Source organism: Thamnophis elegans, chromosome Z (assembly GCF_009769535.1).
Source record: "Thamnophis elegans isolate rThaEle1 chromosome Z, rThaEle1.pri, whole genome shotgun sequence".
NCBI lineage: Eukaryota > Metazoa > Chordata > Lepidosauria > Squamata > Colubridae > Thamnophis > Thamnophis elegans.
In genome coordinates, this window is record NC_045558.1 from 132,437,945 (window position 1) to 132,457,706 (window position 19,762).

General features: G+C 45.9%; 1 protein-coding gene across 1 annotated transcript in view; it reads left to right on the forward strand.

Annotated features, from left to right (window-relative positions):
• The window catches only part of LOC116522433 (dnaJ homolog subfamily C member 3-like), a 30,422-nt gene that overhangs the window by 6,577 nt on the left and 4,083 nt on the right, over positions 1-19,762 (forward strand). Inside the window, exons 4-10 of the mRNA XM_032237334.1 lie at positions 165-239; positions 1,875-2,018; positions 3,769-3,950; positions 9,242-9,361; positions 11,576-11,681; positions 15,241-15,361; positions 19,359-19,491. Of these exons, the coding sequence (XP_032093225.1) occupies positions 165-239; positions 1,875-2,018; positions 3,769-3,950; positions 9,242-9,361; positions 11,576-11,681; positions 15,241-15,361; positions 19,359-19,491 (881 nt within the window). The remainder of the gene's footprint in view (positions 1-164; positions 240-1,874; positions 2,019-3,768; positions 3,951-9,241; positions 9,362-11,575; positions 11,682-15,240; positions 15,362-19,358; positions 19,492-19,762) is intronic.

Below are 19,762 nucleotides of genomic sequence, written 5' to 3' on the forward strand. Positions count from 1 at the left end.
AACATTTAATCAATCCAATCCCAGCATGCAAATTTGAGTTAACAATCTACATGCTTAATTTTGGGGTGCACTTTTTAAACCAGGGATTTAATTATTAACCACATGCAAGGGGAACCTTTACTTTTCGTTGGCTATGAAGGATCTGGTCTTCTCCATTTCCACAGGCCCGGCTTCAGCGAGGCAACATCCTTCTGAAACAAGGCTACACCCAGGAAGCAAAACAAGACTTTGAAGCCGTGGTAAGGAAAATATCTTTTTCAAGAAACATTTGGAGGAATCATGTTCATCTTCCCTTCCTAGCTGGGTAGGGTTTAAAGACATGCAGGTGTCGTTGAAAATGCCATTCCTCGGTAGCAACAACTTCAGTTAGTAAGCAACATGGTTAGCTGGCAGCCTGAGTTTCTGGATTAAAATATCTTTTCAAAATACAGAAGGAGGGGTGGGTGACCAAGATTATCGGCCTACTCAATAATCTGAGTGTTTCTCCAGCCACAAATGGACCGTGTGTTGGAATCTACCCATCCCATTTTGAGGCATCATCCATGATGACCTGTCATTCTCCTCTTGACATCTCGAGGGAGGGGGAAGGGGGGGTTGGAAGCAAGACTTTTAAATGTTTATTCCTGTGAAATCTTCAGCAGCTTGAAATCCATACGGTGCCCAAACTCCAGTGTTTTCCCTGTAGCGAGAAAGCCCTGGTTTTTAATGGACAAGTAATTGCAGACTAAATGTTAGCACTCCCAACGAAAGAAGACTCTGAGGCTTGAGTTTCCTCAAAGGTCCATTTTATTTGTTGTTGTTAGTTGCGAAATCGTGTTCGACCGCATGGACAACATTCCTCCATGCCTTCCTGTCCTCTGTCATCCTCTGTGGAGTCCATTGAAGCTCATGCTGACTGCTTCAGTGACTCCATCCAGCCACCTCGTTCTCTGTCGTCCCCTTCTTCTTTTGCCCTCCCATCTTTCCCAGCATTAGGCTCTTCTCCAGGGAGTCCTTCCTTCTCATCAGGTGGCCAAAGTATTTGAGTTTCATCTTCAGGAACTGGCCTTCTAAAGAGCAGTCAGAGTTCATCTCCTCTAGGACTGACCGGTTGGATCACCAAGGGACTCGCAGGAGTCTTTCCAGCACCGGAGTTCAAAGGCCTCCATTCTTTGGCGCTCAGCCTTTCTTATGATCCAACCTTCACAGCCATCCATTGCACCTGGGAAAACTATTGCCTTCCCTATATGCACTTTTGTTGGCAGGGTGATGTCTCTGCTTTTTAGTATGCTGTCTAGATTTGCCATAGCTTTCCTCCCCAGGAGCAAGCGTCTTTTAATTTCTTGGCTGCAGTCCCCATCTGCGGTGATCTTGGAGCCCAGGAAAATAAAATCTGTCACCACCTCCATTTCTTCCCCATCTACTTGCCAGGAATGGAGAGGGCTGCATGATCTTAACTTTCTTAATGTTGAGTTTCAAGCCAACTTTTGCACTCTCCTTCTTCACCCGCATCAAGAGGCTCTTTAGCATCTGGGAAAACCTGAATCTAAAAGCTTCCGGGCCTGACACTTAAGAGCTCGAATGACATTGTTTTTCTACCCTACGCATTTCAGACATTTCTTCTTCGATCCTATCCACGTTGTGCCACGATGATCGTTGTTTGTTTTACGAGTTTCAATTTGATTCTTTCGCTAGCTACCCAGAGTATCTCTGGAGCTGGGTGGAATAGAATGCATTGCTAAATAAACAAACCGCTGTCCAGATCTATTTGAACTGAGCATTTTTCTTTAACATATGCCACAAAGGAATGCAAACAATGTGCATCCTTTTATATGCAGTATGTATCATGTAACCTTTTTTATTTATTTATTTTAAAAAACCAACACTTTCCCCAGCTCAAGAGCAATCCGGATGATGCGGAAGCCATGAACCAGCTTTCCAGAGTCACTGAGCAAGAATTTTCCATGCAAGAAGCTCAGATTGCCTTTCAGAAAAAAAACTATGTGGGAGCGGTCAGTTTTCTGGATCGAGTCATTGAGGTACCTTCTTAATTCATCTTCTCTAAGCGAACGTCGTCTAGTTTAGTTTAGTTTTCGCTTACTTTATTGCCTTTGCACCTCGTACAACGAAATTAAATGCCACTTTCAGTGTACATATATATATATAAAGTGTGTGTGTGTGTGTGTGTGTGTGTGTGTGTGTGTGTACACAGCCTAACTCTGGAACGCCTCAAGCAATTTCAACCAAACTTGGTACACAGATGACTTACCCTCTGGAGAAAAATACAGTGGGGGTGAGACACCCCTAACATCCTTTGGGGGGTGTGCTCTGTTAAGATGCAGCCTGTTAAAATGGCTTCTACTATACAGCGCTCTGGAGTTGCCATGGTAATGGCTTCACAGCACTCTACAAGGGGGCTCCCTCTGGTAAGGGGGAAAATCCAACATTAGAAATTAGACTAATGACTGCAAGGCCCTGCAGGCAATATTTAAAAAAAATTTTTTTTTTTTTTCCAAAAATGGGTAATGTTTCCCAAGTGTTGGGTTGTCTGATGGCTTTGTCGAGCCACCCAACTTCAGATTGATTGTATGGTTGTAAGATGGTGGCGTTGTGGCTCTGTTGCAGCACACCTGCACAAAACATACCATATTTACCAGAGTATAAGACGCACCAAGGTTTTGAAGCGGCAAATTAAAAAAAAAAAGTTTTTGCATTCTGCAAACCTCCCCAAAACGGCCCGTTTTTCGGGAAAACGGGCCCATTTTTTTTTCCAAAAAAAGGCATGAATAGCCCTTAGGAGGGGGGCAAAAACAAGCAAAAAATGGCCCGTTTTTTGCAAAAACGGGCCCCCTTTTTGCCAAAAAAAAGGGGGGGCATGGATAGCCTTTAGGAAGCTTATAGAGTGCTCTTGGGGGTGGGGTGGGGGAACAAAATTGAGCAAAAAACAGCCCATTTTTCTGGCCTGCCCTTCCCCCAGAAGCACTCTGAAAGCCTCCTACAGGCTCTGCACAGCCATTTTGGTGAAGGGTCTCTAGCTTGAGCAGGGGATTGGACGTGAACAGGATGTCAAACTCAAGGGGTGCTTAGATCTGGCACGTAGAAATAGTCACAATAGAATTTTTTATTAGAATCGTTTATTATTGGCCAAGTGTGATTGGACACCCAAGGAATTTGTCTTTGGTGCATATGCTCTCAGTGTACATAAAAAGACAAGATACAAATATAGCAAAGGACCGGCCCGCGGTGCCTCTGCTAGTTGCACGTGGCTCCCCCCCTCCCTTTCCCACCCCTTCGCGCCCCTTTTTGGCTGACAGGAAGCTATCAGAACAAACTAACTCGCGTTTGAGCATTCAAGAAGGGGCAGGAGAGGAGAAAGGGAAAGAGGAAAGGCACAGAAAAAGAATGAAAAATGGGAAGAGAGCAAGGAGGGAAGAAGAAGGAAAGGGGAAGGAAGAAGAAATTAGAAAGAAGAGGGAAAGAAAAAGAAGGGAAGGGAGGAGATTATAATGACCGAGGGAGGGGTGGTCTCAGGGAAGTTCTGCCTTACCACTTGGCTACTTCTCAAACACAAGTCCCATGTCATGCCTACCGTAACCACGACCCCCCACCAACCTCGCCCTCTGAAGTCAAACACAGCCCTGATGGAGCCCTCAATGAAATTGAGTTTGACACCTCTGGACTAGAAGACCTTCAAGTTCCCTTCCAGCAATAATGTTGATGTTACCACAATTAGGCTGAGCAAAACCATTGCCCCTCCCTCTCCCCCCCCCCCCCCCGGCTTCCTTTCAGATCTCTCCATGGGATCCAGAATCCAAAGAGCTGCGCTCCGAGTGCTACCTCCACCTCGGGGACTACAACAAGGCCATCATGGACTTGAAGCCCACCACTAAGCTGCGGAATGACAACAGGGCCGCCTTCCTGAAGCTCAGCAAGCTCTATTACAACTTGGGAGAACACGAGGAGTCCTTAACGTGAGTGTGCCATGTGAATCCGATGATGTGTGTGTGCGTGCGCACACTTTTGGTATACTTGGGTAGCAGTTGGGCAACACACAGACATTCCTACGGATGAGAAGGTGATCAGGAAAATATGACCGTGTTTCCCCCAAAAAAGACAGGGTCTTATTTTCTTTTGACTCCCTCCAAATAAGCACTTGGCCTTATTTTTGGGGAGGTCTTATTATTTTTGAGGTGCAGAAAACAGCAAGCGTGGTCACCTCACAGCTGCTGCTATGTTGCAATATTTTCTGGGAGGGCTTATTTTTGGGGGAGGGCTTATTTCAGTGCTTGCACTCAAAAGCCCAATTGGGCTTATTATTCGGGGAGGTCTTCTTTTCAGGGAAACAGGGTAGAATGTGCAGAAATGAATAGGTTAACACAGGGACGTGCAGGCAGGGGAGGCAGAGCCTCACCACTGTCATCATGAAAAGAAAAATGTAAAAGGAAAAAGGCAAGAGCTGAGGGCAGGCTGAGCTAGTTGTGCCAGAGTCACCATGGATGACTTTGCTTGGTGCTTAACTTTTTAAAAAGCCTCCAAAAAAAGTGCCCTCTACAGGAGGTGGCAGGAGAACGAGGTGTCCGAAGACATCTCCGTAGTCATGTGACTGGCATGTTACCTTCCCACCAAAAGGAGCTCCCTATTTTTCTCCTTGCATTTTTGACATACTTTCGAACTGCCAGGTTGGCAGAAGCTGGGACAAGTCATGGGACCTCACTCTGTTACATGGCACTAGGGATTCGAACCACTGAACTGCCGACCTTTCTGATCGACGAGCTCAGCGTCCTAGCCACTGAGCCACCGCGTCCCTGAGAGATAGATAGATGTAAAAAGTTAATTCTGACCCCCCTCCTCCATCCAGTAACGAAAGCCAAGGCACGCTTAATGAGAATGTCCTTTAATAACAAGACCAGACTCTCGGTGGCTGAAACCCAAGTAAACAAACAGATAAGGACCTTGGCAGCAAGGCCGACAAACCTTGGCAGCAATTCAGACAAACTCTGGAAGCAATCCAGCCTGCCAAGTTTGTTTCTCTTTAGTCAAAGCGTTGACTTCTGCAAGAAGGACATGGCACAAGCAGTCTTTTTTATAGTCTGGAGAGGAGCCTAATGACCATCAGCTGAGCGTAATTACCTCCTGTAATTACGTTGTTCTTGACGCCGAGTAGCTCTTCGATGGCATGCATCCTGGAACAACTCACTGTTGGTTTCTGGATCACTCTCCCTTGTCTCCTCCTCACTGATCCAAGGCTCAGGCGCCACCTGATGGCCAACCAGTCTCTCTGCGCCCTGCTCGGAGTCGGAACCCTGTCCAGGGTCCCCCACATCCTCCAGGGCCAACTCATAGGTCCCCTCGCTGTCAGAGTCTGGTGGCAGCTCCTACGGCTCCTGCTGGGCCACAACAGCCACATATGTTATACGATAACACAGAAAAACAACATAGTCTAGTTTGGATATAAAATTGTACATGTCGGTGATTGAGTCTGTTTGGAAAACGTGGTTTGCAAACCACCATAGCATTTTATTAGCCCTTCAAGGAAGGCCAGGACAAGAAAAAGAAAACAGGTATGAAAGCCGAAATTCCCAGAATGCTTTTGTTGATGTAGGGTAGAAAAACAGCCCCTTCAAAGCCTATCAAGAGTTTTCCCCTTTTTTTCCCCTCCACTCCGCTTGTATGCCAAATAAACTCAAGGTGGGGTCATCTTGAGTTTTTTCTCCTCATGCTCAGACTGACTCATCCTTTCTGAAACTTCCCCTTTGATGTCGGGGTTTATTTCTTCCTTGTTCTCAAGGCCAAGTTTGCATTCCTTCACCCACGCCAAACCCAAATTAGGGAAGTCACATGGTGGCTTCACAGAATTTGGGAGCCCGAGTCAGTGTACCATAAACGAGCTGGTTTTCCTTCCCAGACATACCTGTAGTTTTATTTATTTATTTTTTAAAAATATATTTTAATGTGTCATTTTTCCTTTAACAGCCGTACATTGTATCGTATTGGACAGTGTATTGTCTGGGTCAATGTAATTGTTCACAAAGCTAATCATAATAATACAATTAAATAATATTGCAAATGATACCAAGGTGGCAGGAATAGCCAACACTCCAGAAGACAGGCTTAAGCTACAGAAGGATCTTGACAAACTTGAACATTGGGCACTAATAAAATGAAATTCAGTGGTGAAAAGAGTAAGGTTCTACATTTAGGCAAGAAAAACGAAATGCACAGGTACAGTAAAGGTGGTACCTTGCTCAATAGTAGTAACTGTGAGAGGGATCTTGGAGTCCTAGTGGACAACCATTTAAATAGGAGCCAGCGGTGTGCAGCAGCTGCCAAAAATGCCAACACAGTTCTAGGCTGCATAAACAGAAGGATAGAATCAAGATCACGTGAAGTGTTAATATCACTTTATAATGCCATGGTAAGGCCACACTTAGAATACTGCATTCAGTTTTGGTTGCCACGATGTAGAAAAGATGTGGAAACTCTAGAAAGAGTGCAGAGAAGAGCAACAAAGATGATTAAGGGACTGGAGGCTAAAACATATGAAGAATGGTTGCAGGAACTGGGTATGTCTAGTTTAATGAAAAGAAAGACTAGGGGAGACATGATAGCAGTCTTCCAATATCTCAGGGGTTGCTACAAAGAAGAGGGAGCCAAACGATTGTCCAAGGCACCTGAGTGTAGAACAAGAAGCAATGGGTGGAAACTAATCAAGGAGAGAAGCAACATAGAACTGAGGAGAAATTTCCTGACTGTTAGAACAATTAATCTGTGGAACAGCTTGCCTCCAGAAGTTGTGAATGCCCCAACATTGGAAGTCTTTAAGAAGATGTTGGATAGCCATTTGTCTGAAACGGTATAAAGTTTCCTGCCTAGGCAGGGGGTTGGACTAGAAGACCTCCAAGGTCCCTTCCAACTCTGCTATTGTATTGTATTGTATTGTATAGCCATACATATTTTCTGGACAGTGTCTGAGTCAATGTACTTTTTGCACAATGCTAATCATAATAATACAATTAAATATACATAATCATAGTCTTCCAAATTCTAATCTTAATTTGCATGTTGTAATTATAATGAACTAACTGATAACCTGGAGTTGCCTGGGCATTTATTTTTTTCTTATCTTGTGTTAGACAGGAAAGGGAATGAATGATATCTATAGTGTCTCGCAACACCACCGCCAGCGCGCGCATGCGTGCATGAGCCCACCCCCCTGGGCACCCCATTTTGGGCCTAGTAGGCCTCCTTGCAGCCTCCTGGGAGCAAAACCTGGCCTTTGGGCGGGCTTGCACCACTCCCGCTGTGCTCCCCTTAACGCCCGCACATGCGTGGCAGAGACCCAAAAGTCAGCTGGCCAATGGGAGGCACGGTAGAGCTAAGCTGGGTTCTGCGTGCCACCTTTGTGGCATGACACACACACCTCGAGTGGTGACTTGAGAGACCGCCTCCTGCCAATTACCTCCCTGCGACCAATTAGATCGCATAGATTAGGCCTCCTCCGAGTTCCATCTGCCAGTCAGTGCCGACTGGCAACTACACGGAGGAGAGCCTTTTCAGTAGTAGCTCCGACCCTTTGGAACGATCTCTCCGTGGAGATTCGTACCCTCACCACCGTCCAGACCTTCCGCACAGCCCTTAAGATCTGGCTAGCCCGTCAGGCCTGGGGATAAAGCTAATTTGTCCCCACCCGAATGATGAATGAATGTTGCTTACTATTTTACTTCTATGTATTGTTTGTGTCTATTGTCTGTACCCTCCCTTCCTTATTTTATGTAAGCCGCCCTGAGTCCCCTCAGGGAAAAGGGCGGCCTATAAATACTAATAAAATCCAAAAAATCCAAATCCAAATAAGGGTGTGTTACCCCCACAGTATATGTTCTCTTTGTCACGTTCTCATTGTACGCCAAATAATAATTGTGCAATTTTGGTTATTTAGGGTATTGTGTGTGTTTTAACATTGTGAACTGCCCAGAATCATGTAGGGGGCAATAAAATAATAAAATATAATACAATAAAATATAATAAAAGCTTCCCAATGGAATAAAAGCACCTGAGGGCAGGACAAGAAGCAATAGGTGGAAACCTGTTAGGTTTCCTGCCTAAGCAGGGGGTTGGGCTAGAAGACCTCCAAGGTCCCTTCCAACTTCTGTTCTATTCTATTCTATTCTAGAAATAACTTGGAACAAAGGACAAATTTCCTGACAGTTAAAACTGTTAGGTAAGCTCCCTGTTGGGAGAGCGAGTACGTTCAGCGAAGCGTTGTGAAAGTTTTGTTGGAGAACACACAAACAGCATACAGAGACACCACAGTTTAAATAGACTTTTACTTTTGTGGAAATAGAGGTATCCGAGTCCATCAAACAGTCCACGTCATACACGGATAATTCAGTCAGTCATCAATGTCTTTCAGTTAAGGGATAATCCAAATAACATAGTCCAGCATCATATAATCAGTTCGGCATTCGAAATTTGCTAACAGTTGCAAAACTTACAATAGCTCACGGCACTCTCAGATCAGATCAGCCCCGCATCTAACGAAACAGAGAGAGAGCTAACAGTAATTCTGGCTCCCTCTTATGGCCGATTGAGGAAACAGCAACCAATCACATTTTACAGTATGATTTAAAGAAACATTTATAGCATTGTTACATGATTTATATATTGCCAACCCAACCGTTAGATTATATTCCTAACCAAAATAATCAGTAGAACGACTTGCCTCCAGAGGTTGTGAATGCGCCAACACTGGAAGTTTTTAAGATAACCATTTGTCTGAAATGGTTTAGGGCAGCAGTCAGTAACCCATGGCTCTGGAGCCGCATGTAGCTCTTTCATCCCTCTGCTGCAGCTCCCTGTCGCGAATCAGCACCACAATTTTGAGAGGAGCTTCCGGGTTTTTGGGGGGGGGGAGCAGGGTGCGCCAGGAGGCGAGTATGGCAAGGGATGGGTTTTCCGGTCAGCTCCACAATTGATAAGACTGTCGGTTAGAACAGGTAGAGGAAAAAGGACGCCGTGCTAGGAGGGGGAACTGGACATTTAGTCGGCAGAGGGGGGCTTCCGGTTAGGATTTTTGTGGCTCTTTGAGTGTTTAAGGTTGCCAACCCCTGCTATAGGGTTTCCTGCCTAAGCAGGGGGTTGGACTAGAAGACTTCCAAGGTCCCTTCCAACTTCTATTCTATTCTCTGCCTCAGTTTCCCTGCTTGGAAGGCTTCAAACATCTCCCTCTTTTCAATTCTCGCTCTCCGCATTTTTCCACCCACAGCCAAGTGCGGGAGTGCTTGAAGCTGGACCAAGATGACAAGGACTGCTTTTCCCACTACAAGCAAGTGAAGAAGCTCACCAAGCAGCTGGAATCCGCTGAGGAGCACATCAAAGCTCAGAGGTGAACTTCCCATCCTGGGTTTTCTGTCAGCACGGGTGCCCATATCTAAGCTGACTTCGGCCTTAACCGTTGTTGAGATTTCTCCAGCCACCTTCGTGCCCCGCCTTAACTACCTTTTAACATTCTCACGGAGGTTGCGTGGCACAAGCACCGTGGATTAAAATCGTTGGGCATGCTGGTAAGAAGGATATCCTTTCTGTATTCTGAACCAGGCTTCCTGAGAGCATGAAGCAAACTCCTGGTCCTGACAAAAAAGCCTTTTATTAATTGACTGTGAATCCTGCTCATTCACATCCAGCAAAGTCTTTCAAGGGAGGATTTACAGTCACAGACCTCTGGCTTGGAGAGCTGCCAGGCCGAGATCTGCAAAAGTTGGCCAGGAGTCTCGGAGCGTCACAAACCAATTAAGCGAACGAATTGTCTCCTGCAAACTCCACTCCCCTGTCGCTCCTCTTTTATTCCCACTGGGAGGAGCCATTCATTGTCCACCTGTGGCCTTACTCCCAAGTCGACCCTTGTTCCTTAGCTGTTCCTTTCATCTGGCAACTCTGCGCATGCGCACACTGGGAAGAGGCTCCAGTTGTTTGTCTGCCTCACTGATGTCTGACTGATAACTGGCATATGGCTCCGGCCCCCTTTCTGCTTCCGACACAGAGCTCACATCAGAGCCTTCCCCAGATTCCAGGACTGGCCCATGTTCCTCCCCAACCTCCCCCTGTCCCTGAATCTGTTGCCAGCTCCGCTGCCTGCTGGCGACCCGTAACATTCTGATTGAATCCCAGAAACAGGATCAATGGATATAGAGGTCTGCTTTTGATGATACCTGTTAGGTAAGCTCCCCGTTGGGAGAGCAAGTACGTTCAGCGAAGCGTTGTGAGAGTTGTGTTGGAGAACACACAAACCAGGATACAGAGACACCGCAGTTTAAATAGACTTTTACTTTCATGGAAATAGAGGTATCAGAGTCCATCAAACAGTCCAAGTCATACACGGATAAGTCAGTCAGTCATCAACGTCTTTCAGTTAAGGAATAATCCAAATAACATAGTCCAGTAATCATATAATCAGTTCGGCATTCAAAGTTTGCTAGCAGTTGCAAAACTTACAATAGCTCACGGCACTTTCTAACATCCAGCTTCCAAAAACACTCAGATCAGATCAGCCCAGCATCTAACGAACAGAGAGAAAACTAACAGACATTCTGGCTCCCTCTTATGGCCGATTGAGGAAAACAGCAACCAATCACAGTTTACAGTATGTTTAAAGAAACAGTTACAACATTGTTACATGATTTATATATTGCCAAACCAACCGTTAGAATTATATTCCTAACAATACCTATTTCCCACATCGTGCCTGTGGCCCTGCTGAGGTCCATTTTCGCTGGCAGATGCACCACAGGCCGGCCCTCCGCTGTTTCCAGGGCAGCCCCGTGGGCCAGATCTAAGCACCTCATGGGCCGGATGTGGCCTGTGAGCCTTGAGTTTGACAACCCTGCTCTAAAGTACTATTCTGACCTAGGCTTCCCCGAAAAGCACGAGGCAGAGTCCCGGTCCCAACAAAATCTCTTTTATTAAAAGAAGGTGAATTTCTCTCACATTCAGCAAACAATGTTTCAAAGGAATATTTATGACTACAGACCTTATCTATCTTGGAAAGCTGCCATATAAATATTTTCCAAATGAGGTGCTGTGGAAGGAAAGACTGGGCACAGAGTCTCAGATTCACAGACAGATATTCACACTCCTGAAACAAATCTAATGACTGAACGAAGGAATTGTTTCCTGCAAAAGCCCCCTCCCCTTTCACTCCTCTTATTTCCTATGGGAGAGGCCATTCACTGTCCACCTGTGGCTTTACTCCCAAGTCTTCCCTGATTTCTGAGTTGTTCTTTTCTTCTGGCAACTCTGCGCATGCGCACACTGGGAACAGGATCCAGCTGTTCCTCTGCCTCACTACTGTCTAGCTCTGAAGGCACCTGATCACTGCCAGACGGCCTCGGCCCCGTCTCTGCCTCCGACACAGAGCCCTCGTCCGAGCCTTCCCCAGCCTCCAGGACTAGCCCATGCTCCTCCCCAACCTCCTCACTCTCCGACTCTGCTGCCAGCTTTACTATGGGGCGCTATATAAATCTAAATGCTCTTGCTATATCATCGTTCCCTATCTGTGTCCCTTATCCAATCTTATTTCTTCTTTGCTGCTTCCTAATAACAGATACGCAGATGCCATCGAGAAGTACAAAGCCACCATGAAAACAGAACCCAGCGTAGAAATCTACACCATCAAAGCCAAAGGACGGATCTGCCACTGTTTGTCCAAGGTAGAGGCTGAACCAGGGGGAATTCCTTTGTAATGAATCTGGGTTTGGCGTCCCTGTCGATGAGCCATCCTCTTTGGGAAGCTGCCTGTGTTGGTATAATGGGACCAGAGGCTGAAAGAAGCGCGAATGCTTTGCTTAATCTCATGAAGTTGAAATGGGGATCGGGGCTTACTTCCTGGGTCTACTATCAGGCCTCCGTCTGTCTGGTTCTATTGCTCACCTAACTGAGATTTCGCTTTCTTTCTGTATGGCAGGGATGTCAAGGCCCGCAGGATACTTAGATTTGACTTGTAGGACTGCCCTGAAAATAGTAAAGGATTGGCCCATGGGACAGCTCTTCCCCATGGGGTACTTACCATATTTTTCAGAATATAAGACACACCTTTTTTCCTCAAACAGAGGCTGAAAATTTGGGTGTGTCTTATACATCGAATACAGCATTTTTTGCCATTTTTAGACTTGTACGACTGCCCTGAAAATAGTGAAGGATTGGCCCGTGGGCCGGATCTGCCCCATGGGGTACTTAGATCTTGCCTGTACGACTGCCCTGAAAATAGTGAAGGATTGGCCCGCAGGCCGGATGTGGCCCGCAGGGTACTTAGATCTGGCCTGCAGGACTGCCCTGAAAATAGTGAAGGATTGGCCATGGGCCGGACCTGCCCCATGGGGTACTTACCGTATTTTTTGGAGTATAAAACGCACCTTTTTTCCTCAAAAAAGAGGCTGAAAATCTGGGTGCGTCTTATACATCAAATGCAGCATTTTTTGCCTCCAGAAACCCTGCCCCCTTCACAAAAATGGCTGTGCATACCCTTATGGAGGCTTTCAGAGAACTCCTGGGGGCTGGGGAAGGCAGAAATAAGCAAAAAATGGGCTGTTTTTTGTCTGGCCCAGCCCCCAGCAGCACTCCATAAGCACCTTCATAAGGCTATGCATGCCATTTTTTTGACAAAAACCCGGCCCGTTTTCACAAAAAATGGGCCTTTTTTTGGTTTTTGGGGAGCCCCCACTCCAGGAGCAATCTGCAACCCCCCCCTCCCCCAAGGCTATTCATGCTTTTTTTTTTTTTGAAGAAAAACAGGCTGATTTTTGTGAAAAACGGGCCATTTTGGGGAGGTTTACAGACTGCAAAAAAAAATTTCCTTAGGGAAAGCTCTTTAACCGATTGATGAGAATTAGATTGATCAAGTGCTGTGCCAGCAGAAACAAAGTCTTAGGTGCTGCAGATTATCAGCGATTTCCTTCTGCAGCACATGGATAGATACACCTGGAAACATTTACCTACCTACCTACTCTCTCTCTTTCCCTACCTATCTACTATATTTCTCTCTCTCCATCCCTCTACCTACCTACCTACATTCTCTCTCTCTCTTTCCCTATCTACCTATTGTATTTTTTTCTCTCTATATATATTTCTCTCTCCCTCCTTATCCCTTTATCTACCTACCTACTTTTTTTTAAATAATTGCCTCTTCAAAACCTTGGCGCATCTTATACTCCGGTGCATCTTATACTTCGAAAAATATGGTAGATCTGGCCTGTACGACTGCCCTGAAAATAGTGAAGGATTGGCCCATGGGCCGGATCTGCCCCATGGGGTACTTAGATCTGACCTGTAGGACTGCCCTGAAAATAGTGAAGAATTGGCCGTGGGCCGGACCTGCCGCATGGGGTACTTACCATTTTTTTGCAGTATAAAACGCACCATTTTTCCTCAAAAAAGAGGCTGAAAATCTGGGTGTGTCTTATACATCGAATACATCATTTTCTGCCTCCCAAAATCCCGCCCCCTTCACCAAAATGGCTGTGCATACCCTTATGGGGGCTTTCAGAGAATTCCTGGGGGCTGGGGAGGGCAGAAATAAGCAACAAATGGGCCGTTTTTTGTCCGCCCCAGCCCCCAGCAGCGCTCTGTAAGCCTCCATAAGGCTATGAATGCCATTTTTTGACAATAAACGGGCCATTTTTTGCTTGTTTGGGGGGGGGCATCCCCCCCAGGAGCACTCTGCAAGTGAAGGATTGGCCTTCAGGTCGGATCTGGCCCGTGAGGTACTTAGATCTGGCCTGTAGCACTGCCCTGAAAATAGTGAAGGATTAGCACGCAGTGCCTCTGCCAGTGAAAACAGAGCCCAGGGGGCACACCCATTTTCGCTGGCAGAGCGCTGCAGGTGGCCGTCCCAACTGAAAAAGGAGGACGGAGTGGTGTGTCCAGGCCACCACAGCTTCCCCGAACCTGAGTGACATATCGAGCTGAACATGCCCACCTGGACACGCCTCCCCAGCCCCCCAAAGTCAAACACAACCCTGATGCGGCCCTCAATGAAATCAAGTTTGACATCCCTGCTGTATAGCAATAGTAGTAGTACTTAAACTTATATACCACTTCACAATGCTTTACAGTCCTTTCTAAGCAATTTACAGAGTCAGCCTATTGTCCCCCTACTCCCCCCGTCCTCCCGGCAGAATCTGGGTCCTCATTTTTACCCACCTCGGAAGGATGGAAGGCTGAGTCAATCTTGAGCCTGGTGAGAATCAAACTGCTGGCGGTGGGCAGAGTTTGCCTGCAGTACTGCATTCTAACCACTGTGCCCTGTGGAAGCTTGGTCCTTGATCTGCATCCTTTGGCCAAGCTGATCCTTTCCAGATGTTTTGGAGAACCATGCCAGTCAGAGCGAATAAAAATAGCAGTTATAGCAATAGCAGTTAGACTTATATACCGCTTCATAGGGCTTTCAGCCCTCTCTAAGCAGTTTACAGAGTCAGCATATTGCCCCCAACAACAATCCGGGTCCTCATTTTACCCACCTCGGAAGGATGGAAGGCTGAGTCAACCCTGAGCCGGTGAGATTTGAATAGCCGAACTGCAGAACTGCAGTCAGCTGAAGTAGCCTGCAGTGCTGCATTTAACCACTGCGCCACCTCGGCTCTCTTCTCTGGATCAATATAGAAAAGATGCGGAAACTCTAGAAAGAGTGCAGAGAAGAGCAAAAGATGATTAGGGGACTGGAGACTAAAACATATGAAAAACAGTTGCAGGAACTGGGTATGTCTAGTTTAATGAAAAGAAGGACTAGGGGAGACATGATAGCAGTCTTCCAATATCTCAGGAGTTACCACAAAGAAGAGGGAGTCAAACTATTCTCCAGGGCACCTGAGGGTAGAACAAGAAGGAATGGGTGGAAACTAATCAAGGAGAAAAGCAACATAGAACTAAGGAGAAATTTCCTGACTGTTAGAACAATTAATCAGTAGAACAGCTTGCCTCCAGAAGTTGTGAATGCCCTAACACTGGAAGCCTTTAAGAAGATGTTGGACAGGGTTAAACCCTAGCCTGAAATGGATCTATACTAGTCTCCTTTTTATTTCTTTATTCGTTAAAATATAAATGCAACGCACCCAAAAATAGCTTGTCGCAAAAGTGACAGCCTGCGAAGGAAGGCTCCTGGGTTGGGCCCAAAAGGCGAAAGCAGAAGCCATATGCTCCATCCTATATTTGGGTATAGGCCAGGTTGCCCTGATTTTTTTTTAAAAAAAAAACCCACTTTACTCCCTGTTGCAGAGCAAACGGACTGCCGAAGCAATAGATCTCTGCAGCGAAGCCCATCAGCTTGATCCCAGAAATATCTTCATCCTGCGTGACCGAGCAGAGGCCTTCATCCTTAACGAAGAATTTGAGAAAGGTCAGTATCTGAGAAAGCTCATGGCCGCTACGTTAGGGAGCCTCATCCGATTCATTTCTTCCTCCTTCCATCCCGGGGTTAACGACTTCGCTTATTTACTTTTTTTCTTCTTCTTCCGTTCAGTCGTGTTTAATTCTCAGAAACTGCCTACCCCAGGCATGTCAAACTCAATTGCATTGAGGGTCGTATTAGGGTTGTGTTTGACCTCGGAGGGCCGGGGGGAGGACATGCTGGGGGGGGGGGCATAGGCATGGTCGAGGGTGATGGTGAGCATTGTTAGGTAAGCTCCCTGTTGGGAGAGCGAGTATGTTCAGAGAAGTGTTGTTGTGTTGGAGAACACACAAACCAGCATACAGAGACACTGCAGTTTAAATAGGTTTTTACTTTCGTGGAAATAGAGGTATCAGAGTCCATCAAACAGTCCAAGTCATACACGGATAAGACAGTCAGTCATCAGTGCCTTTCAGTTAAGGGATAATCCAAATAGCATAGTCCAGTATCATATAATCAGTTCGGCATTCAAAGTTTGCTAACAGTTGCAAAACTTACAATAGCTCACGGTACTTTCTAACAGCCAGCTTCCAAAACACTCAGATCAGATCAGCCCAGCATCTAAGGAACAGAGAGCTAACAGTCATTCTGGCTCCCTCTTATGGCCGATTGAGGAAAAGCAGCAACCAATCACATTTTACAGTATGCTTTAAAGAAACAGGTACAACATTGTTACATGATTTATATATTGCCAACCCAACCGTTAGAATTATATTCCTGACAGGCATGGCGCGGGACTCGTGTCAGGGGCGGCACCTGTGGTGTCCAAGTGCTAAGGCAGGAATTCCCTGAGACCAACCATCGCTCATTATAATCTTCCTTCTCTTCTCTTCTTTTCCCTTCCCTCTTCATTCTTCTTTCTTCTTCTTCTTCTTCTTCTTCTCCTTCTCTTTCCTTTTTTTTCCTTCCTTGCTCTCTTCCCATCTTCCTATCTTTTCCTTGGTCTTTCCTCTTTCCCTTTCTCCTTTCCTGCCCCTTCTTGCATGCTCCAATGGAAAAGAAGAAACAGTTCTCCTTTTGTTTTGTTTTTAGCTTCTTTTGATAGTCATTGCCAGCGAAAATGGGGCCCTCCCCCTGCAGCCCATTTGGGCTGGTAGAGTACTGCAGGAGGCCGTTTAGGCTAAAAACGGGCCGGGGAGCGGGGGGGGGGTGCCCCGTTTTTACTAGCAGAGACACCACGGGCCAGCCCTTTGCTATTTCCATGCTGTCTGCGCAGGCCACATCTAAGGCTGGATCCGGCCCACGGGCCTTGAGTTGACACCCCTGGCCTAGATGAGTCCCTGCTGGTTTCCAAAGTGAGGCATGGGAGGAGTCACACATGGGTATTAACACAGCCCTTTTGCCCTGGAGACTGAGGTAAATCTTGAGACCACACCTCCAATCCTCCACTGACCTCCCAGATTAATCTCAGTCTCCGGCCCAGAAGGAGTGTTTTACTTGACTCTCCCTCACCTACAAAGACTAGGGTTTTTGACAAGGCTTTTCCCGAAATGAAGTCCCACAGTCCCTTCTTTCCTTGGAGTGTACAACTAGTCCAAGGTCACCCAACTGGCTTCGTGCCCTAAGCAGGACTAGAACTCCCAGTTCCTAGCCTGCTACCTTAACCGCTATGCCAAACTGGTTTTCTGGCTTTTTACATTTACGTTTCTTGGCAAACGTTCTCGCCCCAGTCGAACCACTTTCTGAATGCAAAATACAGAAGCCACATGAAGCAAGCCCGCTTGTTCATTTCCCAGCCTGCCTAAAAATCTCATCCAGAGGCAATAAAATGCGATTCCAAACGCCTCAAACCTGGGAGTATTTTTTTTTAAAACCCAACACTTCATTATCAGCAGGGAGGAAAATGTGACCCCACACAGAACAATTCCCCAAATGGAATCTCAAGATCACATAAAATGTTAATACCACTTTATAATGCCTTGGTAAGGCCACACTTGGAATACTGCATCCAGTTTTGCTCGCCATGGTATAAAAAAGGATATTGAGACTCAAGAAAACAGGGCAGAAAAGAACAATAAAGATGTTTAGGAGACTGGAGACTGGAGGCTAAAATGTATAAAGAAGGGTTGTAGGAACTGGGTATGTCTAGTTTAATGAAAAGAAAGACTAGGGAAGACATGATAGCAGTCTTCCCATATTTCAGGGGCTATCACAAAGAAGAGGGAATCAAGCTATTCTCCAAAGCCCCTGAGGGCAGGACAAGAAGCAATGGGTGGAAACTATTCAAGGAGAAAAGTAACTTAGAACTAAGGAGGAATGTCCTGACAGTTAGAACAATCGATCAGTGGAACAACTTGCCTCCAGAAATGCTCCCACATTGGAAGTTTTAAAGAAGATGTTGTATAACCTATTTGTCTGAAGTGGTGTAAGGTTTCCTGCTTAAACGGGGTTGGACTAGAAGATCTCCAAGGTCCCTTCCAACTCTGTTATTCTATTCTATTCTATTCTATTCTTCTGTTATATTGGGCTACAATTGTACACCTAATTCTACTTCAGAATTTTTTTAAGTAGTTAGTGGAGAGAGATGAGGCTCAGTAGCAATTCTTCTAGAGTCTCTTTCTCCCACCCCCACCCTCTCTCCCTCTCTCTCTCTCTCTCTCGCACACACACACACACACACACACACACACACACACCAGATGATAGGTGTACACTCCAGTCCTCTTTCTTTCATTTTTTTTTCACCTTTGGGAGGTTAAGGAGTAAAATATTTGCCTTCAACGTCAGTGGAGTTTCTGAAGTCATCCAGGCCATGGTTGTCCCAAAGGTGGTTTTTTTTTTTCTTCAAGAGACAGCTGGACATTCTTGGTTTTTAACCTTTGAAAACATTTTTCTTCTCGTCTAAGGAGCTTAAAAATGTTTTCAAAGAAAAAAACCCATAAAGTTCAATTGCCATGTGGGAAGTGGGGGGGAAGCCTTTTTGGGATGGTGCCCTGAACTTAAAGTACCTAAAATGGATCCCATGGGATTAACACTGTGTCTAAAGAGTCTTTAGAAAGAGTGCAGAGAAGAGCAACAAAGAGGATTAGAGGACTGGAGACTAAAACTTGAGGAATGGTTGCAGGAACTGGGTGTGTATAGTTTAATAGAAAGAAGGACTTGGGGAGACATGATAGCAGTCTTCTAATATCTCAGGGGCTGCCACAAAGAAGAGGGAGTCAAACAATTCACCAAGGCATCTGAGGGTAGAACAAGAAGCAATGGGTGGAAACTAATCAAGGAGAGAAGCAACTTAGAACTGAGGAGAAATTTCCTGACAGTTAGAAAAATTAATCAGTGGAACAGCTTGCCTCCAGAAGTTGTGAATGCCCCAACACAGATTCAGACAGTGAGGAGGTTGGGGAGGAACATGGGCCAGTCCTGGAGTCTGGGGAAGGCTCTGATGAGGGCTCTGTGTCGGAGGCAGAGAGGGGGCCAGAGCCGTATGCCAGTTAGCAGCTGCCTTCAGAGTCAGACATCAATGAGGCAGACGAACAGCTGGAGCCCGTTCCCAATGTGCGCATGCCAGACAAAGGGAACAGCTAAAGAACAGGGGTCGACTTGGGAGTAAGGCCACAGGTGGATGATGAATGGCCCCTCCCAGAGGAAATAAAAGAGGAGCGGGAAGGGGAGTGGAGTTTGCAAGAGACAATTAGTTCGCTTAATTGGTTAGTGACTTTCTGAGACTCCTTGCCAAGTTTTGCAGATATTGGCCTGGCAGCTCTCCAAGCCAGATAAGGCCCGTGACTGCAAATCCTCCCTTGAAAGACTTTGCAGGCTGTGAATGAGCAGAATTCACTGTAAATTAATAAAAGGGTTTTTTGCCGGGACAAAAAGTTTGTTTCATGCTCTTGGGGAGTCTTGGTCAAAACAATAAAAGTCTTTGACCGAAGAGTCAAAGCTGACAGGGGAGGAAGCTTCCACGTTGAAAGAATTAAAACTGGCCTTCTTTTTAAAAAATCTCCAGCCATTGAAGATTATCAAGAAGCGAAAGAATTTGATGCTGAAAATGAGGAATTAAAAGACGGGCTCGAGAGAGCGCAGAAACTGCTGAAGCAGTCCAAGAAGAGGAACTATTACAAAATTCTCGGAATTCAGAGGTAAGCAGGTTCATCTCTGGTATCCGGCATCTTTCACAATCCAGGATTAAAACTGCTGAGAGGAATTCCTCTGTAATAGAAAATTAAAAGCTGCACTGTACTATAACCGTGAAGGTTGAAGTCCTGGTTTAATGATTTTGGGAAGCCAGAAGAGCTCTGCTGCACTTTTGTCACCTCAAAGTTTCTTTCTACAAGGGAAAATAATAATAATCAATTGACATTTACAAGGCTATCTGGCCTGAACGAACAGCACATTCAGCCAAGCCATAGC